Below are 18,449 nucleotides of genomic sequence, written 5' to 3' on the forward strand. Positions count from 1 at the left end.
GACAAACTTGAGCCCTTGAGACTGTAGATTCCTGTGTGACAGACATCACAGTAATTCTCCAAAGAAAGCAGGAAGAGAAATTGACTGCAGGGTCATTTGAGTGCAAGCCAATAAACACTTGAAAATGAAAAATGTGAGGAAGTTTGCAAGTGTACAGAGGAGGCTGGCTTCAGATGGTGGACAATTCAAAGGCCTCTGTGCCAGCTTTGTCCTGAATGTGCATGCAAAAGTCAAGGAAGCTGTCATTATTGACGTAAAGAAGCCTTAGTCAAATATAAGAAGTGTTTGCAGACTTTCAACAGGAGGAAACTGTCACTAAATTGCAGTCAGCACAGCACAGGGCACAGGACCTTACTGTAATAGAGGAGAATAGGAGGAAGTGCTGCCAACACCCTATTGGGCCTTACTGGAAGCACAGTGTCATCTGGATTTCCTTCCATGACATGTGTGTGTCACTTCTTGCCAGCCAGGAAGAATATAGTGATTGGCTTGTGATTGATGCCTTAACAACACTGCACAGGGTGCACTGACTTGCATAGAGCAGGAAACTAGGACTCACATGGATATTTCTTACGTGAAGTTGTCAAAAGTTTAATGCAGCATTCCCAGCAACATAAAGACACGTTAACGTGACAGTCAGCATGCTAAGTATGAAGTTTTGTTTTCAGGATATGTGAATATAAGGTAGAATAACCTTAGAGGCTTCATACATCACACTGTGTGACAGCACGGTGTCATTTTGATGCCAGCCTGTAGAGGATGATGTGTGGTGAATGGGTGAGTGCTGACACCTAGTGGATGATTCCCTTCCACCAGAGCTGAGTAAGTTCAGAGGATGTTGGATCAATGTGGCTGTCGCTTACATTGTGTGTCCATCTGGATGATTAATTACTCGCCCACAGGCGCCCTGCATACATAATGAGTTTGTGATAAAGCTTGGGTAAGCTCCTGTTTATCACGAAGAAGCCATTAGAGCCCTTTTACCACTGTGTTAATTGTTAATGTGTTTGTTTATGGGCTATTGATAGTTTTCCAGACATGATTTTTGCATACATGATATATTTTGGTTTATCTATGAGCAAAAACTCTCCAGCTGTGTGCAATTATACACAATGCTGAAGTACTTTGGTCATCTATTTCTCTTTAAAAGCAAGCAAGCATTGTTAGTACTGCAATGTTTCGACCACTGTGGTTCTAACTGAAATACTACTGCCTTGATTGTCATGACATAATGTTCTTGTGCCCTAGAGGATGAATCCTAATGACTTTGGTGATGCCAAATGCTCTGACACCATTGACAGGTTAGAGATTGACTGAACTACAACGCAGCGGGGGAGGGTGTGGAGTTTAAAGCTGCTTTAATCAATGTTTTTATGTGAATAGGCTAAATTAATATGTGTAATGTTGCTTGTAGTGACAAATCCACAGCGCATTAGCACCCGACTCCACTCAACTCTAAGGACTGTTTTAGCCCCTTTCAACTAATTGTTTTGATGTTACATCCCTTGATCCCTTTAGTTTTGATTCAGTCTGACCGCCGTCATCAGTGCTGTTTCAAAGCATGACAGACAAGCAGCTGTTTTCTGCTCCCTTCCTGCACAGCAGCAAACCAAAGACAAAGTTAGTGAGAAGTTTGGTAGAAATGTACTGGAGCATTTAATTGCTAAAAGTCAATTATTTCCTTCAGAGAGGAGAGGAGAGCTAAAAAGAAGGGTGTGTGTGAGTGCGAATATTGAACTTAAATTCGATTGCCCAAAACACAACTCCAAATGAATGCTAATGAGTCTGCTCAATGTGTAAACATGCAACCACTTGCTATACGCTCTCATCGGGCAAATGAAATTCATGCCATGCCCTCGTAACAGCTAGCGGAGAAATTTAACAAAGGAAGCATTTTGTCATTTAATCAATAACACTACAAGACTCATATTTGTGCCAAAAGTCTCTACAGATACAATCTGGCCAAAAGGCAGAATTTTCTGTCTAAGCTTACTTTGCTTTGTGAGCTTTTTATTGTCTTCCACAGCCTCCCTTCCTGTAGTTCAACCTCAGCATCAACAGCAATTACTGCTGTTTATTTTAGGACGTCTACAGAGTTTCCCACATGGACCCATAGAAGCCTTTCAGATTTGGAACAAAACGTAATATTTTTGTTGGTTCATATCAGCTTCGACACAGAATGTCACAAGGTTTCAGGTGGTGTCTTGAATCAAATTAGAGGCCATGTGTATCGTGGTTATTGGGTTACCATGTCTCTGGAAGGCATGACGCCATTACAGCTGCTGCAGCCACCCCGCGTGATATTTCCAGGCAGCAGCATGAAGCCTGTTTCTCACTGGCAATTTACTTCATGCCCTCTTTGCATTATTTGCCGGCTTCATTTAACCTTATTAGCCTCACAATGACTGTGGTTGCTGACGCTATGAAGGAAGCTGCACAGTGGAGATAAGAATGCATTTAGCTTTGACGGGAACAATTTGTCATTGTGCACGGAAATAAAAGCACCAAGACAGAGAACGTGGACGTGAGAGACTGACAAAGGTGGAGGGAAAATAGAGCCATTTGTCCTGTCCTCTCAACGTTTTCCTCCCACTTGGGTCATGGCAGAAAGCAATGTGCAGCTTTCATCAACAGAAAGTATAACTATTCTATTCATAGAAGAGAATATGGGATCCATCCTTCCATTCATTATTTTCTGTCTCTACACTTCTGTCTTGATCTGCCTGTCTGAAGGTTCTGTTTAGAAACGAAGCAGGGAAGCTGTCCTGTTCCTTCCCAGCCAAAACAAGGGAGATGCTTGTGCTGTGTCGGCTGTTTTTAAAGCTTTCCAGCACAAGTCACGTCACAAGTCTTCATGGGCAAAGTGCAAGTCGGGATGCAGGTCGTTCAACACCTCTAGATACTCTATATCATCTAAGAAAATAATGCATATGCTGCCATACTGCATAACTCCGCCTTGAATAAACTACTTTTTGCTGCTACATTTATCTGTTCCTGGTCATCGAGCTAGTGTAATAAGAAAATAAAAAATTAAATAAGGCTTTAGGCCGAAATGAGCAGAGCACCTAAAAAACTGCACACAACACAAATATGAGCCTTTAATTTAGATACTGTATATTGATATGAGTCCATTTTCTTCCCAGCTCTGCTCTACACCTTGCTTTAAAGTTTAAAGTTGGACAAATGGATATATAAGTTTGTGACTGCTTATGATTAGCTGTAACAGTGGCTACAGGCACAAGGCCTGCCACAGTATTACAGTTAAATGAGCAAAATGAGACAAACCTGTAATTGAAAGTATACAGACAAAAAACTTCTGTTCATTCTGGTATCGAACATTGTTGTAAAAGCATCATTTGTGCCAAACCAATCTCAGCAATACATTAAAACTGCTTGAACATCAATAATTAAAAGCAAATGCCAAATAAATGTGCGCTGTAGCCGACTGTAATAAGCTTTGAGGCTTCTGTGAGACATTACTCAAACGTTTCAGAACCTAAAGGGAATAAAAGAATATATTAGGATGTTCATTTTATTCCACTGAGCCGTTTTAATTTAGCTCTGACAATGAAATATGAAATCCGTGTTGCACGACTACGTAATTTAAGGCCCGTGTGATGTTATGTAATTTTCATTGCTTCAGAATTTTGCTGGCAAAACAGATCAAGTCTTTCTTCTTTCAGATCTCAGGTCCTCAAATTAAAGAGTCAAGTGCAACTTTTTCTGCAGGTCGCTCCTCTCAGCATTTCCAGTCTGTGTTGTTGTGTATTTGTGCCCCGCGTGTCGCACGATTTATGCGTTTACCCTTGTGTGAGCTCTTCCTCCCATTTCATCACTCACCTGAATAGCCTATACTTTCATCGTAGGAAACAAGTGAAAATGAGATCCGTGGCTTCATCTTCAATTTCCAGAATGATCCCATTACTATTGGTGCTCTCTGAGCAAGGGACAGCTCTAATTAACTTTTCAAGTGGCAAGAGAAAACACATCTTATTCACGTTCCTCCAGGGACTGAGTCCCTCCTCGGTTTATGAGACCACTCAATCCTGAGGCATCAGCTCAACACGCCCCTCGATTGCGGGGTTAGAATAAAGTGACGTGAAGTGGTGGAGTGTCCATGAAGGTTAAAGATTTAAGTTGCCACCACAGCAGGGAGAAAAGATGGTCTGAATCAGAATGTGGAGATAAAAGAAGAGGATGTAAAAAGAAGAATATATTATACAGAACATAAATTTTAAGGATATACTGGACTCGTAAATGGATGTGCTCTCAGATCTGAAGGTTGTACAGTACTCCTTTAGTTCCCTCTTCAGGAGTCACTTATTTTTCCTGTCATTTCCATCAAAGCCTGCAGTATATACGCCACAGTGTGCTGCATCTTGTATGAGCTTTTCGTGTAAGCTCCTATATATCTCAAAGACCTTGTTTCAGGATTACAGATACAAAACAATCTTTTCCTTGCAATCTCTGGGGGATTCCTGCAGTTCGTACATTTCAGTCGCTCAATATCTAATATGTTATAGTAGTTTATATGAAATGAAAAAAAAGTCACGGTAACGGGCTGCCTTCACAGGTACAGTAGTGGTTCTTCATAAGGTGTTATTGCTGGTGTGATCCACTCAATTCAAAGTGTTGATGGGGTGCATTAAAATAACCATCATGTTTCACAACAACTGAAGAGATCACGTGACTCATTTTAAATCGTCCTTCACTTAATAACTGAATCTTTTCCATTGTGCTCTTCATGAATGTGCTGTCTTTGCAGGACGCTCCATCAGGGTCACAATGTTGCTCCACAAGGACAAAATGCCTCTCAGCAATGGGAAATGCAGTAAGAAAGATTATTGGCCTTGAGGCAGTGATATATTCACTTTTCTGTAACATTTCAGTGAGTGGCTTGTTCATTATGATGATAGACCTACTGAGAAAAAAAAAAAAAAGAAAGGACCTGATGGCAGCGACTGGAGGTACTACACCCTTGTTTATCAAAGTAATTGGATAGAGGAAGCTGTTCAGTCTATGTTCCAGCATTTTCATCATTGACATAATCATTTCAGAAAATAACTACTATGCTTTCTGACCTTTTTTTTCTGAAAAATATTAGACTTCCTGCATACTGTGAATGTTGAATGGCCATATTATAGACCTTTTTGATGAAAGACTTTACTTAGTGCAAAATGAGGCATGCATGATGAACCACCATAAATGTGGGTTACTCTACAGGTGCACCTAGTCTACCCACCAATAGCCAGTTTCTAGATGCATCTGCACAAGGAATGAGGATTTCCAAAACCTGAAAAGCCAAAAAACATACTCCTTTTACTCCGACTTTTCTAGAGTAAACACCAAGTGTATTAAATGTGGCATCACTATGTAGGAAAAGCAAGACTTCTGAACCCATGAACAGAGAAGTCGCCATGCTGATCCTAACTTAGCTGTTGTAAGACACTCTGCAGATGGCAATCACTCTAATTATGTTCTGTGGCATTGACATGATGATTACTAATTGTCATGCTGGAATTGTGAATCAAATCATACTCCAGTGTGAAAGCAGGTGTATCTTCGACCTCAAATTGCCTCACCATACTGGCTGAAAGGAAGAATCAGTCATGGCGTATCAGCAGGCCACATCTCCAGTGCACAGGATGCATGTATGTATATCATTATCATGACATCAGAATGCATCAACACCATGGAGCTGAATAATGACTTGACTTACTGGCAACTGGCTTCATACGCAGTCAGTCAAGCGCTGGATGATGGACCAGGTGCACCTATAGAGAAGCCCATATGATGGGCAACTCATCATGCATGCCTCATTTTGCACTGAGGAAAGTCCAACATGGACTGAAACGTCTGCACTTTTGCTCATCTTTTCATTGTCTGCACAGCCCTGTAATGTATTGAAGAGAAAATCCAGAATCACAGTTGAATTCAGGTAAAAAAAAAAACTGAAATATGAGCATGACACAGGAATGCTGCCATCCTTATGAAAAAATCCACATCTGAGATGGAAAAAACAGACTGGGAAAAAGAGCTCCATTATTCAAATTCATGTGTGCTACAAATAGACAGATGCATACCAGTCAGTGTGATCCCTGGGCTTGCTTTCCTTTGCAGGGCCTCATTATCTGGCAGTCATATGTAGTCATTTTAAATTGTACGCAAGCTTCAGAGTGGTCAGTTGTCAAACAGCTGCAGGAACACGCTGTTCGTGTGAAGAATGATCTGCTCTCAAACCAGCTTTTTTGCTGCCGTGCAACATTTTCTGTTATTTCTCTTGAGTCACTTAATTTTTTTGTCTGTTAAACCTCTGAGCTAGGGAGGACAGCCTCCTTAATATATTTGCCCTCAGTCAATGGCTTTCCACATTTTGCAATGCAGTGAGCAATGCGATAGCTTGCTGGGGTAACTTGACTGATAGCAGGACGATGAGATGCGGGTGTTTGCTTGCTTTCCATACCTGCACATTTGAATTCAGCCTTGTCTGCCTCATCCTTGACAGCATTCCATGTTTGGTCTCAAAATGGTTGGAATGCCAATGCTTTCTTACCTAGCATCTTCTACCGAGGTGGCTCTAGCAGTGTTATGTTTTCTTCCTGGGTGGAGTAAAGCGGGTCTTTGCAATATGTAGGGGTAGGGAATAAACCCTCAAAATACCATCAATAATAGGCTGCAATGCTGCAGTTGGCTGTGAAAGAGGTAATTTGGTATGCAGATGAGAGGGCTCCAACATTACCAAAAAACTCTCTTGCACACTTATAGACTATATTCACATGATGGCCATTTTCCCACTGATGTCACAATCTCAGTGGGAAGCTCAAATGCTGAAAATGGCTGCAGTGTGAATAGGATCAGCTGCTAGTGTGGCACTGGTCAAGCTAAAGCATGCTAATGGTGGCATGCGTGTCTAAGGCTGCTGACCCGTTACAGACATATGATCACATTAGGGTCCAGTTAACTCCATGAGCTGACACACCACAAAAGGCTGGTGACAAAGAAAAGTAGTGACGCTGTGTAAATAAAAACAGAATGTAATCATTTGTAAATGAACTGTAGGTAAATATATCGTCTCTGTACTGTTTTCAATTCAGTATATGTCGAAAACAATTAGCAAGTTTTTATTGTTTTACACAGTGTCCCAACTTTTTTGGATAAAAAGATAAAAACAGGTTGTGTTCCTTTAATGGCTTCTAAACTGAGAGCCTAGAGGTTGTCCAAAAGTGAAAATTACAGCACTCTGTCAAGGACAAGGACACAAACCAAAGAGTAATGGCTTAGCACCAACTTTGCTTTTCTTCTGCCAGAGCGGATTGAATTATTATGTTCCATAAAAGTTTAATGGGATTTCAGCTGGCCTAATATATAAAAGGGGGCTGCAAGACTGAGTCGCTGTGCTTTGGTCCTTCGTTTATAGCTTTGTGCTTTCTGTAGCATCTGAGACAGGATTGCTGGGCAGGAAGCTGCCAAACAAACAGCTGAGTGGACACAATGTTTCATCGTTTGGATTTTGATTCACTGGCTGAGGCACATTCAATCACGCAGCAAATCACATTTAGGCAAACATAAGCACACCTTTTAATCTATGGCGTCTATCTCTGCCATGAGCTCTGCTTTTCACATTACGATGCTGAACAGTGTCATTTAGAAATGTTTTTAGTGCAGGTCAACGTCTTAGGGTTGCAAATTCCACTTAAAACTCTATAGTCCAAAGTGCATCTCTTTAACCCCTAAACCCACTCAGCTCATCAACATTTTGATCCTACAAAGACATCAAGTGAATTGAGATTTCATGCACTTCTGTATTTACAGCCAGGCATTTGAGGAGCAATGCAACACAGTTGAATAAGCGTATTAGTTTCTTGTTGGATATCATTTGTAAAATTCCAATAAAACTGTCAGGAAACACTCACGTCATGCGGTACATCGTTCGGCTGTGATGAAAAGGCAATAGGCCCTCACCCAACATAATCAAAGTTTCTCAGTGGTCCTTATTGTACCCATATACTTTGCTTCAAACAGTTTTTCTCCAGGGCTACCTCCTCCCTTGTATTTTGAGTCCTGCATCCAGTCAAGAGAAAATTACACTGTGCAGAAAGGCTAAAGGTTCTTAGTCCTGAGAAGCCTGAAGTCAGGCATGTTGATGGTTCTGGAGGATGACCCCTGTTTAATGAGTACCCAGTGGATTTTTTTTTGTGTGTGTGTTCAGTTGTTCTTTGAATATTTAATATTTCTCACTATTTAAAGCATATTTCTCTTTTAACTGCACTTTAAAAACAAAAAAAGAATTCCAACAAAAAATATTTGCAAAGCCATTTGGGTATTTTTCTGGAACCTGCACTGTTGCCTTGCTGCTGCCTTCTTCACCTCTTTTATTAGCTTTTACAGCTTATTTTCCACATAAAAGGCAGTAATATAGTGAATATTATGAACTTACTTCTGTGTTAAACTTGTTGCCGCAACATCCTCAGTGGGTTGAATGTGCAAATATATACAGAATGAATGAATCTTTTGCAGACAGCAGTGGTACAACATATTGGTCAGAGATGTCTGAGTTATTGGCAGTTCTTTACGCAGCAGTTTTTCTGTCTGATTCCTGATGTGCTTCATCTACATTCAGAAGCAGAGAGTCCCAATTCAATCTTAAGTAAAGTGGCTAGGTATTCTAACTGCAAGACTTCTCGGAAGAAGTCTCAGAATTGTGTTATATATGGACTAGGTAATATATAATCATGACGTTTTAAACATTATCGCCTCAAAACACAAAACTCTTCAGGACATTTGTGCATTTTGATTAGTGTGCTGCTGACATCTGAAAGTGATTGATCAATGTGGCTTTTTTCTGTTGCCTACTTACAGTATTCAAGCTACAGTTGGATTAATGTTTAATTTGTGCCACAGTAACTTCAAAAAGTTCAGCCTTTCACTAATGAAAGTGTACACAAAGTTTGTCACGATAGTGAAAAAGAAGACGCAAAGACAATATGTTTGGCAGCACTTCAGAGTGCTCATTTTTCTCTTTTCACAGTGATCTTTTTAATTCCAACTAAGCAGAAACGAGAAGTCACATTTCTAGAAATGGACAGCACAGACACAATATTACAATATCTAGCTGTTAATGACTGCAAAGTAAGTGGTGACACGTGGATATTCTGTATCGCTGAAAGCAGCTTGCAGGATCCCCCAGAGTGCACTTACCTTCAGCCCTGTTTGCATGATTAATGAATCGACCAGCAGGATGGGAACAGGAATAAAGTTTTTAAGAAGGAGGCACAAACTAACATTTTTGATGTCTCTCTGAAAGTCACAATGCTGAGCAGCCATAACTGTCTCGACTTCTACATCATCCGCTAAATGCTAACCGCTTTTCAAAAGCTGTGAGATGCAAATTTCTCTTGCACACGGATAAAAAATACAACAGCTGTGAAAGATAGCCTATCATTTGTGCCTGTGTGCTAGCATGGCTTCATTGCCTGGTGGTTTTCTGCTGCAGAATCAGCAGTGCTTTCATTTGACAGGAACACCCAGAACCACTGATATGAACCACATTTAAATACAGTATAAAATATGGGTGCAGGGGAGGTGCAACAGTCCTCCTCAAGTCGAAAAAGCCTCATATAGCGCTTGTCCAAAAGAAAATGATCCCATTCAACTTCACTTCTCATTCAGCCTGCATTCACATTGCAAGTGAATTTGCATTTGGGTGAACAGATGAAGCTGTTTTCTGTAAACTACCACAGAAATGTCTGCATATATATGGACTGTAATGTGGCAACATAAGGCTGAACTGACAGAAACACTTCAAAAGAGAGAAAAGAAAGAAAGAAAACTTGGTAGCCTGTTTTTCTGTTTGTCTTTCCACATTTCCGATATCATTGTGGACTGGGACAATGGACAGAAAAGTGTAACGAGAGAATGAAAGGTAGCAGGGCTCACAACAAGCCATCAGACACAATGAGCTCAACAGCATCACTTATTTAGCGTCAGTGACTACATTTACCTGCACTCTAGTTTTCCACTATTGTTCCAAATACGATTATATTCCGAATTTGAAGCAGGTCATGTAAACAGCATATTCCCTTTGGATATTTCAAAAGTAGCATTTTCTAATGAGTATGTGCCTCAGTCGGGGGTTTTACCGCACACAGCCTCTTGTCTGTTTACAATCAGCTCTGCGTGTTGCCTTGCCAACAGTTTGCAAGGGTTGGATAGCGATGCATACACAAAAGAAAAGCCCGCATTTCTGGTCGGAAGGAGAAACACAGCTACTCGTAAACATTATGAAAGACGTGGATATCAACAGGTGCGGAAAACAGCTGCATGCAAACAAGATTCATATAATATCCATTAGCCATGCAAACAGCTTATCCCTAATATTTTATTTTTTGGAATAAAGGCAAGAAGCTGAATATTTGTGCATGTGAATGTAGTCTTGTGTGTCTGCGGCTGGAGTTATGTGAAGCCAGCTTGTATCTACATTTTGGTTTTTTTGGCCCTTGATCCGTTTGATGGTATTGCAATACCCCTCAACACTGCTTTTCCTCAAAAACAAATAAATGAATAACAACAGCAAAGACATACCATCCAATCTGTGGACTTCTAGATTCACATGGTCATCAAAAACATGAACCTATGACATGGTGATGGCTACACCAGAGTCATAGTGTCCCTTCATCTGTCGTATTCTTGCAGCTAGCATGAGCAGCAGGGCAGTGGCCACCTCCAGGCTGTAGGAGAGCCAAGCTGCAGCCAAGGACCAGCCGAAAGACACGTCCACGTTGGCGAGGTTCTCTGGGGACACAATCTGCTTGAACTCTTCCATGGCCTGGTTGGAATATCTGATGTAGGTGCTGACCCCAGTCAGGGTAAAAAGACCTGTTGGTACACAGAAACAGACAGATGGCACCACTGGAAAAACCCAAATTCCCCTGCACCTGGAACATGGAACCGGATCCATTTTGACGAATAAGGCAGGAGACCCTCGAGTTGCCTAATTACACACCATAATCACCATGATGTATTAAACGTAACCAGTTTTTACAGTGAGGTCATTAAGTTAATAATGCGATAATTAACACATTTTTGCATGAGTCAAGGATGGCATTCGATAATAAAGACTTGCTAGTCCAATAATGAGAAACAATTAGTATAATCTCAAAGCATTAAAGATTTAAAGCAGTTTTAAGAAACATTTATCTCAATCACGTCCATATTAATCCGACATGGTGCTTCTGAATTTAATCAGATCATTTGCTCCACAGGAGGAACCTGTGACATAAATATGAAATTTCTACTGTGCATCGTTTTTGACTTCTTCTTCTTTTCTTCCCGTACAGACAAATGAAGCCTCTCGCATAACCATTACCTCAGAGGTGGACTGAAAGGAATGACACACTGCTGAATGTCAACTCCAGAAGACCTTAAATATCGAGTAGTCGCCATTACATGAATAGTTCGGACTGACCTTTACTGTGGCAACCACTGTGGAAGGCACAACCACTACAGACTGCACAACTGTGTGCTGGAATTAACCTCTGTTAATTACTGTGGGCTTCTCTCTCAATGTCTATCAAGTTGTGGGCTTAATTTGCATGTCAGCACACCAGAGAAGAAGAAAAAGCCAGAAAGAACAGTCTGTCTTGCAGTCAGATGTCCATTGCGGATGATTATACCTCCCACATGGGCAAGATCTCACCTCTAGTTCTGGTCTACAGTACATTAATTATGTAATTATGTGAAGGCTTACATATACAGTTCCACTTTTATAGTTCCATTGCACTTTAAAGCCTGAGCTGTTCCTGCTCCACACAGTGGATCTGCGAAACATTTAGTATTGTGCTAACTTATTAAAGCAAAAACATTTGGAGTGAAGGTGTTTTTTAAACAACCTTGAGTTGTAGGTTCACGGCTGTTCAAGCTGAGGAAGAAGCAAATATTGTCCAAGATGGAAATGTCAGTTATGCCAGATGTCCAAAGAGACAGATTAATCAGCGCTGCAGTACGTGATGTGAGTGTTCAGAGTGGGATTTCAAAGACCTATTGGCACAGAACTCAACATAAAACTCGTGTTTGGACATGTTATCTCTCTTACTAACATTTTCAAACTCAGAAAAAAGGTTCTTGTGTGTTAAATAAGAAAAAGGGGAAAAAAGAGCTGAACAAAATGTTGAAATCCATTAACCCATTTGCGTTTACTTGATGTCAGAGGTGGTTTTGGAAGTGGATGAGCTTGCAGCTCTTTTGATGCAGAGATGTGGACAGGACATTCGGTGCAAAGCATGAATTTAGCTGTCTTCTCTGCGTCACATGGGAGGCCAGGCCTGTCAGCACAGATGATGAAGTATATACAGTAACACTGCCTTCTATTTCCATGACAGATTCATCCATCCAACGTCATCCACACCCAAATCCAAATTCAAGCTCCTTCCCTTTGAGTTCAAAATGCATCATTTGATGGATATTCTACTTATTGTGGCTGGTCAACAGCTGAATTCGTCATGGTGAAGGAAAGAAGCAATCTTTCTGTTGCTGTGCTGCTTATAAGCGTGTCCTTCTAATACTGCCATTTAAGGGTTCCACAGATCAGGTCTCCTCGCTATATAGACCAAACCTAGAGCTGCTCAGAGGTGGACTCTCCAGGGTGATACTCAGTTCTACCTTTGAGCTCCTACAGTGATGGACAGTGGCAGACTCAGGTTGTCTCAAGGGTAGGGGTGAAAAAAAAAAGCATGCTGCATGAGGTGAGGCACTAGTGCACAGAAAGTGGTAATGCATTTATGGTGAAGCAGTTTCTAGCCTTCAGATTTCAATTTAATGATTTTAACATTAAATACTAATTTTCTAGCATGTAGGCCAGCCTATATGGCACTGCATCAGGTTTTCTTCACTGAAAGGGCACACCAGGGGGCTCTTTATCACATTCTAACTACCACAGGTTGTTTCATTCATTTCATATTTCTGAGCAATAAACGCTGTCTTCTATTGTGTGACACATAAAAGTGTTCGCAATCATAATCTAGTGACACTAAGAGTCTACAGCCATGCTAGCAGCTCTGCGAGGCAGCACTCTTGCACAGTGGTGCCTTGAGCTGAATACAAATGCTAGCATGGTAACATGCTCACCAAAGTTATTACCATTCATCCTGAGGGGAGCATTACATGTGTGTTCCAATTTCAGGCCAATCCATCCAATAGCGGCTAACATATTTCAGTCTTGACCAAACAACTGACACACTGACATTGCCTTCCTTAGAGCTGTGTCGCTAGCATGGCTAAAAAAAAAAAATGCTCAGAAACTCAGTAGCGCGTCAAATGTCAGGACTGCACCATTACAAGATCACAATGATATTTTAGGAAGATGTTTTTTCCTCTTTTTTTCTTGCAATGACCTGAGAAAGAGCCTGCCGCTGATTCCAGGGAGAAATCTGAATGACTCGTTTAATCAGGGACAAATTCTCCTGCAATTTCGTGCCACTTCATCATGATCAGCAATCACTGCTGTGATCAATACTGGTAATTATGTCTGTATTCATAGAAAAAAGTGTGGTTTGATGTCTAGTTTCATGTCAAGACTCATCCGGAACCAGCTTACAATCATAATGTATATTGTGCACAAAAAAAACCCAATTACATCATAAACTAATTATCTTTATTCACACCTTTCTATAGCGCTGTAGTGTTTGAAAAAGGTGTCAAAACAGAACCCATTTAACATACGGGAGTCCCTGTCAGAGCAGCACGACTATCGCTCACAGCACTGCAATAATTGTGTTTGAATGCAGTGTTTTAAGGTGTCCATCTCCTTACTTCCTTAGAAAAACCCCATATCCTCCCACTCTAATAACACTGTGAGTGAAAAGATCAACTCGCCGAATGGGATTTTGAATTTAAAATGTAGCTGTGGGTTCTACCTTTCCCAGCTTTCTCCAGGATACACAACAATGATCACAATTGTCTCATAGGTCAGAAGGCTAAAATGACATTTTAGCAGTAGACTTAAGTCAGAAGGGAATCAAAAGTGAGAGGGAGCACTTGAAATAAGAGATTTCAAGGTTTTCTAGGATAGTGTAGTGTGATTAACACACACTAAGGCACCTATATGTGTACAACGCGCCACCCACACACTATTCTTACACACTGATGATTCCCGTTAGAGCTGCCTACACCGTGAGCACTCAGAATTGCTTCAGATGAGAAAAAAACAAACAAACAAATAGTAAAAACAGACTTACTGCCGAAGAGAAAGTAGGATGCTGTTCCAGCCAGCAGGTTGGGACGGCTGGCAAACGAGCTGACGAGTCCCAAGATCCAGCCAAACACCAGCAGGACCAAGCTGAGGGGCAACACGATGACCACCACCTTGTGCAAGCCTGTAAAGCACATACAGTATGCACACACAAAAGCATGATGGTTACTGTGCTTATAGATTTTAAAGGACTATGCTTGTTACAGAGCCTTCATTACAAGTCAGCTAAATTAACACTGCTGCTGAGTACAACCATTTTCAAAAGCAGTTCTGATTTTCAGATTGATTTCTGCCGTCCAGGGAGGCGTTGGTTTTCATTGTCAGCAGGGTGTGAAAATCAAACATCAAACATGTTAAGATCTGCTAAAGAAAGCTTCTCACAGTCGACAACTTATTGCATTTTATCGACAAAGCCGCAAACAGGGACAGTTTCAAAAATCACACCATCCTTCGTTAAAATGTTCATGTTTGCTTATTGTATGCCTTTTGGATTAGATTTTCTAACTGCAAATTTCTGCTCTAAATCCACTTCATCCTGTCGTGCCATATCAGTTGATAAAGAAAACCAGCACTCACCAAGAAGGTGCCTTTCTGCCTCTGACAGGCTGGACATATTTGCTGTGAAAGAAGGGATGACTGAGCTCCTGTTCACTCCTGAAAATGCCAAGGGAAAAGGTTGCACACGACAGGACGTGCGGTACTGGATACCAAACAGTGTCAGTTTTTACCCCAGAGTTGCACAATTAATGATATATCGAAATGTAACAAACACATTGCATGAGTAAATTAATCAAACCAATTAAAGACATGACACAGAAGACACACTGTATGACATTTGTTCTCAGCCCTGCATGTGTGACAGTTGTGTGCCAAGAATTTCAGTGCATCCTCCATTTTTTGTTGATACTTCACTGCAGGTGAGTGCTGCGTAAAGAGCTTCAAACTATGAGGTGTGTCATTAAATGGTATTTACTGGGTGAACTGTTGGTTGCACTAGCCACAAACTCAACACCTCTGGGAGCTGTGCAGCCAAGTATATTCTATTGCAGATGTATCCAAAAAAAAAAAAAAAATCCTCTCTGCAGTGTCTGCAGAGTGGCTGATACAGGTGTGAGGGGTTACAATTGCTAAATTTATACTTAAGAAGGGGAAAACTGCAATATCTTACACATGTGATTGTCCTGTGTGGTGCAAGGCTCACTGAATGTAAACTGAAATATTCAATAATCTAAATGAGGAGTTACTAATCCAGCTCCTAGCCGTGGTTATCATTTATTCTCCAAGATAAAAGCACAGAATTGAAATTTACCACAAGCAGTTTTTGCACCTGAGTTCTCCAGTGGAGTGATGAGGGACAAATCAAGGCAATCGCTTCTGCCGCTGACAATAAACACGGCAACGGAGCAACATCACAGACCCATGATCCATGAGCAATGTTCAATCCCCACAGCATCACATGTAATCCACTACATCGATTCTCCTTTTGTGTCAACATTGGCTCGAACACGCCTGATTCAGGAATTACAGACATTGTAAGTTCATTCAAAAATAATTCAGCTTATGATTGAATCTACGGTGTTTTTTTTACGTACAGTAGTGTTGATGCGACATGATAAAAGCTCCTCAAAACGACTCTATAGACTGAGAAGCGGTGCAAAAGTTATTCAGCATAAATGAGGGCTGTATCCAATTTTGTTACAGCACAAACACCATGCTTAGGCTATACAGACTGTCTGAATAAAAGCTCATACAAACTACAGACTATAATGTGCAGGCTTGGGTTGTCCTACCTTCATTAATTCTCCACAGTCCAGAATGTGAACTCAGGTCGTCTGGACCTGTGTGGTTGGGTTTATTCACATCGATGATGTACCAGTAATCAGTCCCAATAGCCACAGCGAGTAGGCTAAAACTGAGCAAACCTGTAAACCCAGCACCGAGGACCACCAATTCGTACCTCATTATACGGAGTCCACACGCAGAGCGCAGGCACTGTAATACACAGTTAAGTTTTTATTTATTTTTTCTTCACTGTAGTTTACATCGACGCTCCAAAATGCGCGATGCGTAAAAGCTCTCCATCTGGGTTCATCCCTGTAAAATGTTGGTTCTCCATGGCTACCACGGTCCTAAAATGCAGTTTAAGCTGGAAAGTGGGAAAAACACCGCAATCCATTAATTGTTTCCAGTTTACTTTAAAGGGAAAAAAATGAGAAGAGAGATGTGTCTCTGAGCATCGGCTCACGGTCAGGCAAAAGTGTCCGCCAGTGGCAGCTGCGCTCCTGGACTGATCCACAGAGTCAAGTTAAGAGGAATAAAACACCATATTTCCGTTGTGGAATTCCAAAATAAAACCACGACCGGGAAACACGCGGTGTGAAGGTGCTTAAAATTTATTTTTTTAATGCAAAATTTTCACATCCGGCCCTATTGTAGTTACCTCATGTTTGCGTGACTGTACCGTTAGCCTATTTTCAACATCAGTGTCCGGAACTGTTATATACACAACTGTAGGATCACACTCCTGTCCCTGTCATTAAAGTAGCTAGTAAATGAAAAAGCAACCTAAACATGAGGTAAAATACCCAGACTTCCTGAATAAAAGTCGAAATTTAAGGGTTTAGCACATCGCCTCTTATACCTACACTTAATGAAATAAACATAGCAGTTCATCGGCTTATTTGAGAAATAAATAAAAAAAAAATCGGTTGGTATAAAATCCTGAATCAATCAGATAATAACTTAAAAAACTCCGCACTTTCTGACCAGGCACTTAAGTCACCTGTCATACCGGAGGGGTCCTATAGGTGGGGCAACTCAGGTGATTGACGTTGTGCGTCCAAGTGGAAGAGCGTGCAGGCTGTATCGTGTTGGTCGCTAGCTGCTCTGTGAGCGGGTGTGTCAGCTAACTTTTTAATTTAAGAAGTTAAACAACAGTTATTGTTAGACGACTCACAAAAAGGTAGAACTATGAAGCTACGCAGCGATGGCCAGCTGAGCTAAGCTAGCTTAGCACCGGTCTCTGAGGTGGGTGTTTGTTTTGTTTTGTTTTGTTTTGTTTTGTTTTGTTTTGTTTACAACTAATCCCTGTCATATGTCAAACAAATCTCGACAAACTGACAAATTAAGCCCAACTATCAAATAAATGAGCATTTATCTCTTTCAAGTGAATAACAGAGGCACCTTTGGCAACATTTATAGCCTGGAGGCAGCGGGCAGGTCTGTCAGCCTCACACGTTTAGAGAATACGTTTTTCACCCCCATTATTCCTTGTAAAACTGCCCAAGTGCTGTCAAGTGCCACAGGGGCCATGAGTGAAAAGCAATTTCCAATTCCTGCCACAAATTCACAATTGGACTGAGGACGTGGCTCTGACTTGGCCACTACTCCAGGATATTTTGAAGCCATTCCTGTGTGGCTTTATGGCTGCTCCACATTGTGCTGGGTTGTTGTTCTTGTCTCACTGGAAAATAAATCTACCAAGTCCTGTTGCAGACTGCAGACCAGAAAATATGTCTCTAGCTGTATCGTCAACGTGTTTTGATGTTGGAGTGGTGTGAAATAAAATAAACACACAAAAGGGAGGCAGAGGAGGATTTTCAACATGCTGTATATCCCTAATAAAGTTCAGTCTACCACACTTTTGGGTGTAATGCTTTTTCATGTTGAAATCAGTGCAGTAAGTCATATGGAAGGCCAAAAATAGCCAAGTATGTATTTATTTCAGGAGGATGAAGGGTTATCCCTGACATTTTTGAGAGTGACATATGGCATTTGCTGTGTTTGAGTCAACCACTACGATGCAACTGAAAGAGGATGTAGCAGCTGTCTTGTTAAAAGGCACAACCAGTTGCTGTAGCACACATACGTACCGGTGCCAGAAACTACTTTTTGACGTTATCATTCCATACAATGATTGTAGCCTTGACAGCCTTCCCAGAAGTTCTCAGTCAATGCAAAGAAAAGGGTGGACAAAGGTAATTTGGCATCCCGATTGCAGCGGCTTTTCATAAAAGGCCTCATTTTACACATAAGACATCAAGCTGAAGTGGTTTTGTCAAATGTAGGATGGCGAATAAAGTTCCTCCAGATTGCTGCAGTTTTCCGAGCCATCAGAACGATTTGTGGCTGACCTGCCTCAGTTCTGTTTGCTGAAGTGCATGTAGAGAAGTCAGAGCGTTGATTGCATGTGTCATGAAGGTGA

At 41.1% G+C, this 18,449-nt stretch overlaps 1 protein-coding gene across 1 annotated transcript; it reads right to left on the bottom strand.

The window, feature by feature from the left end:
- Window positions 1-8,985: 8,985 nt before the first annotated feature.
- LOC139343783 (transmembrane protein 235) lies at window positions 8,986-16,534 on the bottom strand. The gene is made up of 4 exons (XM_070981580.1): window positions 16,036-16,534; window positions 14,822-14,899; window positions 14,232-14,369; window positions 8,986-10,875 (listed from the first exon to the last, which is right to left on the bottom strand). Exons 1-4 carry the CDS (start codon window positions 16,205-16,207, stop codon window positions 10,631-10,633), a joined length of 633 nt encoding a protein of 210 aa, XP_070837681.1. The 5' UTR covers window positions 16,208-16,534; the 3' UTR covers window positions 8,986-10,630.
- Window positions 16,535-18,449: the final 1,915 nt, after the last annotated feature.

The sequence above is a fragment of the Chaetodon trifascialis genome, chromosome 15 (genome assembly GCF_039877785.1).
Source record: "Chaetodon trifascialis isolate fChaTrf1 chromosome 15, fChaTrf1.hap1, whole genome shotgun sequence".
NCBI lineage: Eukaryota > Metazoa > Chordata > Actinopteri > Chaetodontiformes > Chaetodontidae > Chaetodon > Chaetodon trifascialis.

Coding starts and splice junctions, on each gene's coding strand:
- LOC139343783 (XM_070981580.1), bottom strand. CDS start 16,207: ATGAGGTACGAATTGGTGGTCCTCGGTGCTGGGTTTACAGGTTTGCTC. Junction 14,900..16,035: donor ACTGTGGAGAATTAATGAAG/GTAGGACAACCC, acceptor TGGCATTTTCAG/GAGTGAACAGGAGCTCAGTC. Junction 10,876..14,231: donor ATCCTACTTTCTCTTCGGCA/GTAAGTCTGTTT, acceptor GTGTACCAACAG/GTCTTTTTACCCTGACTGGG.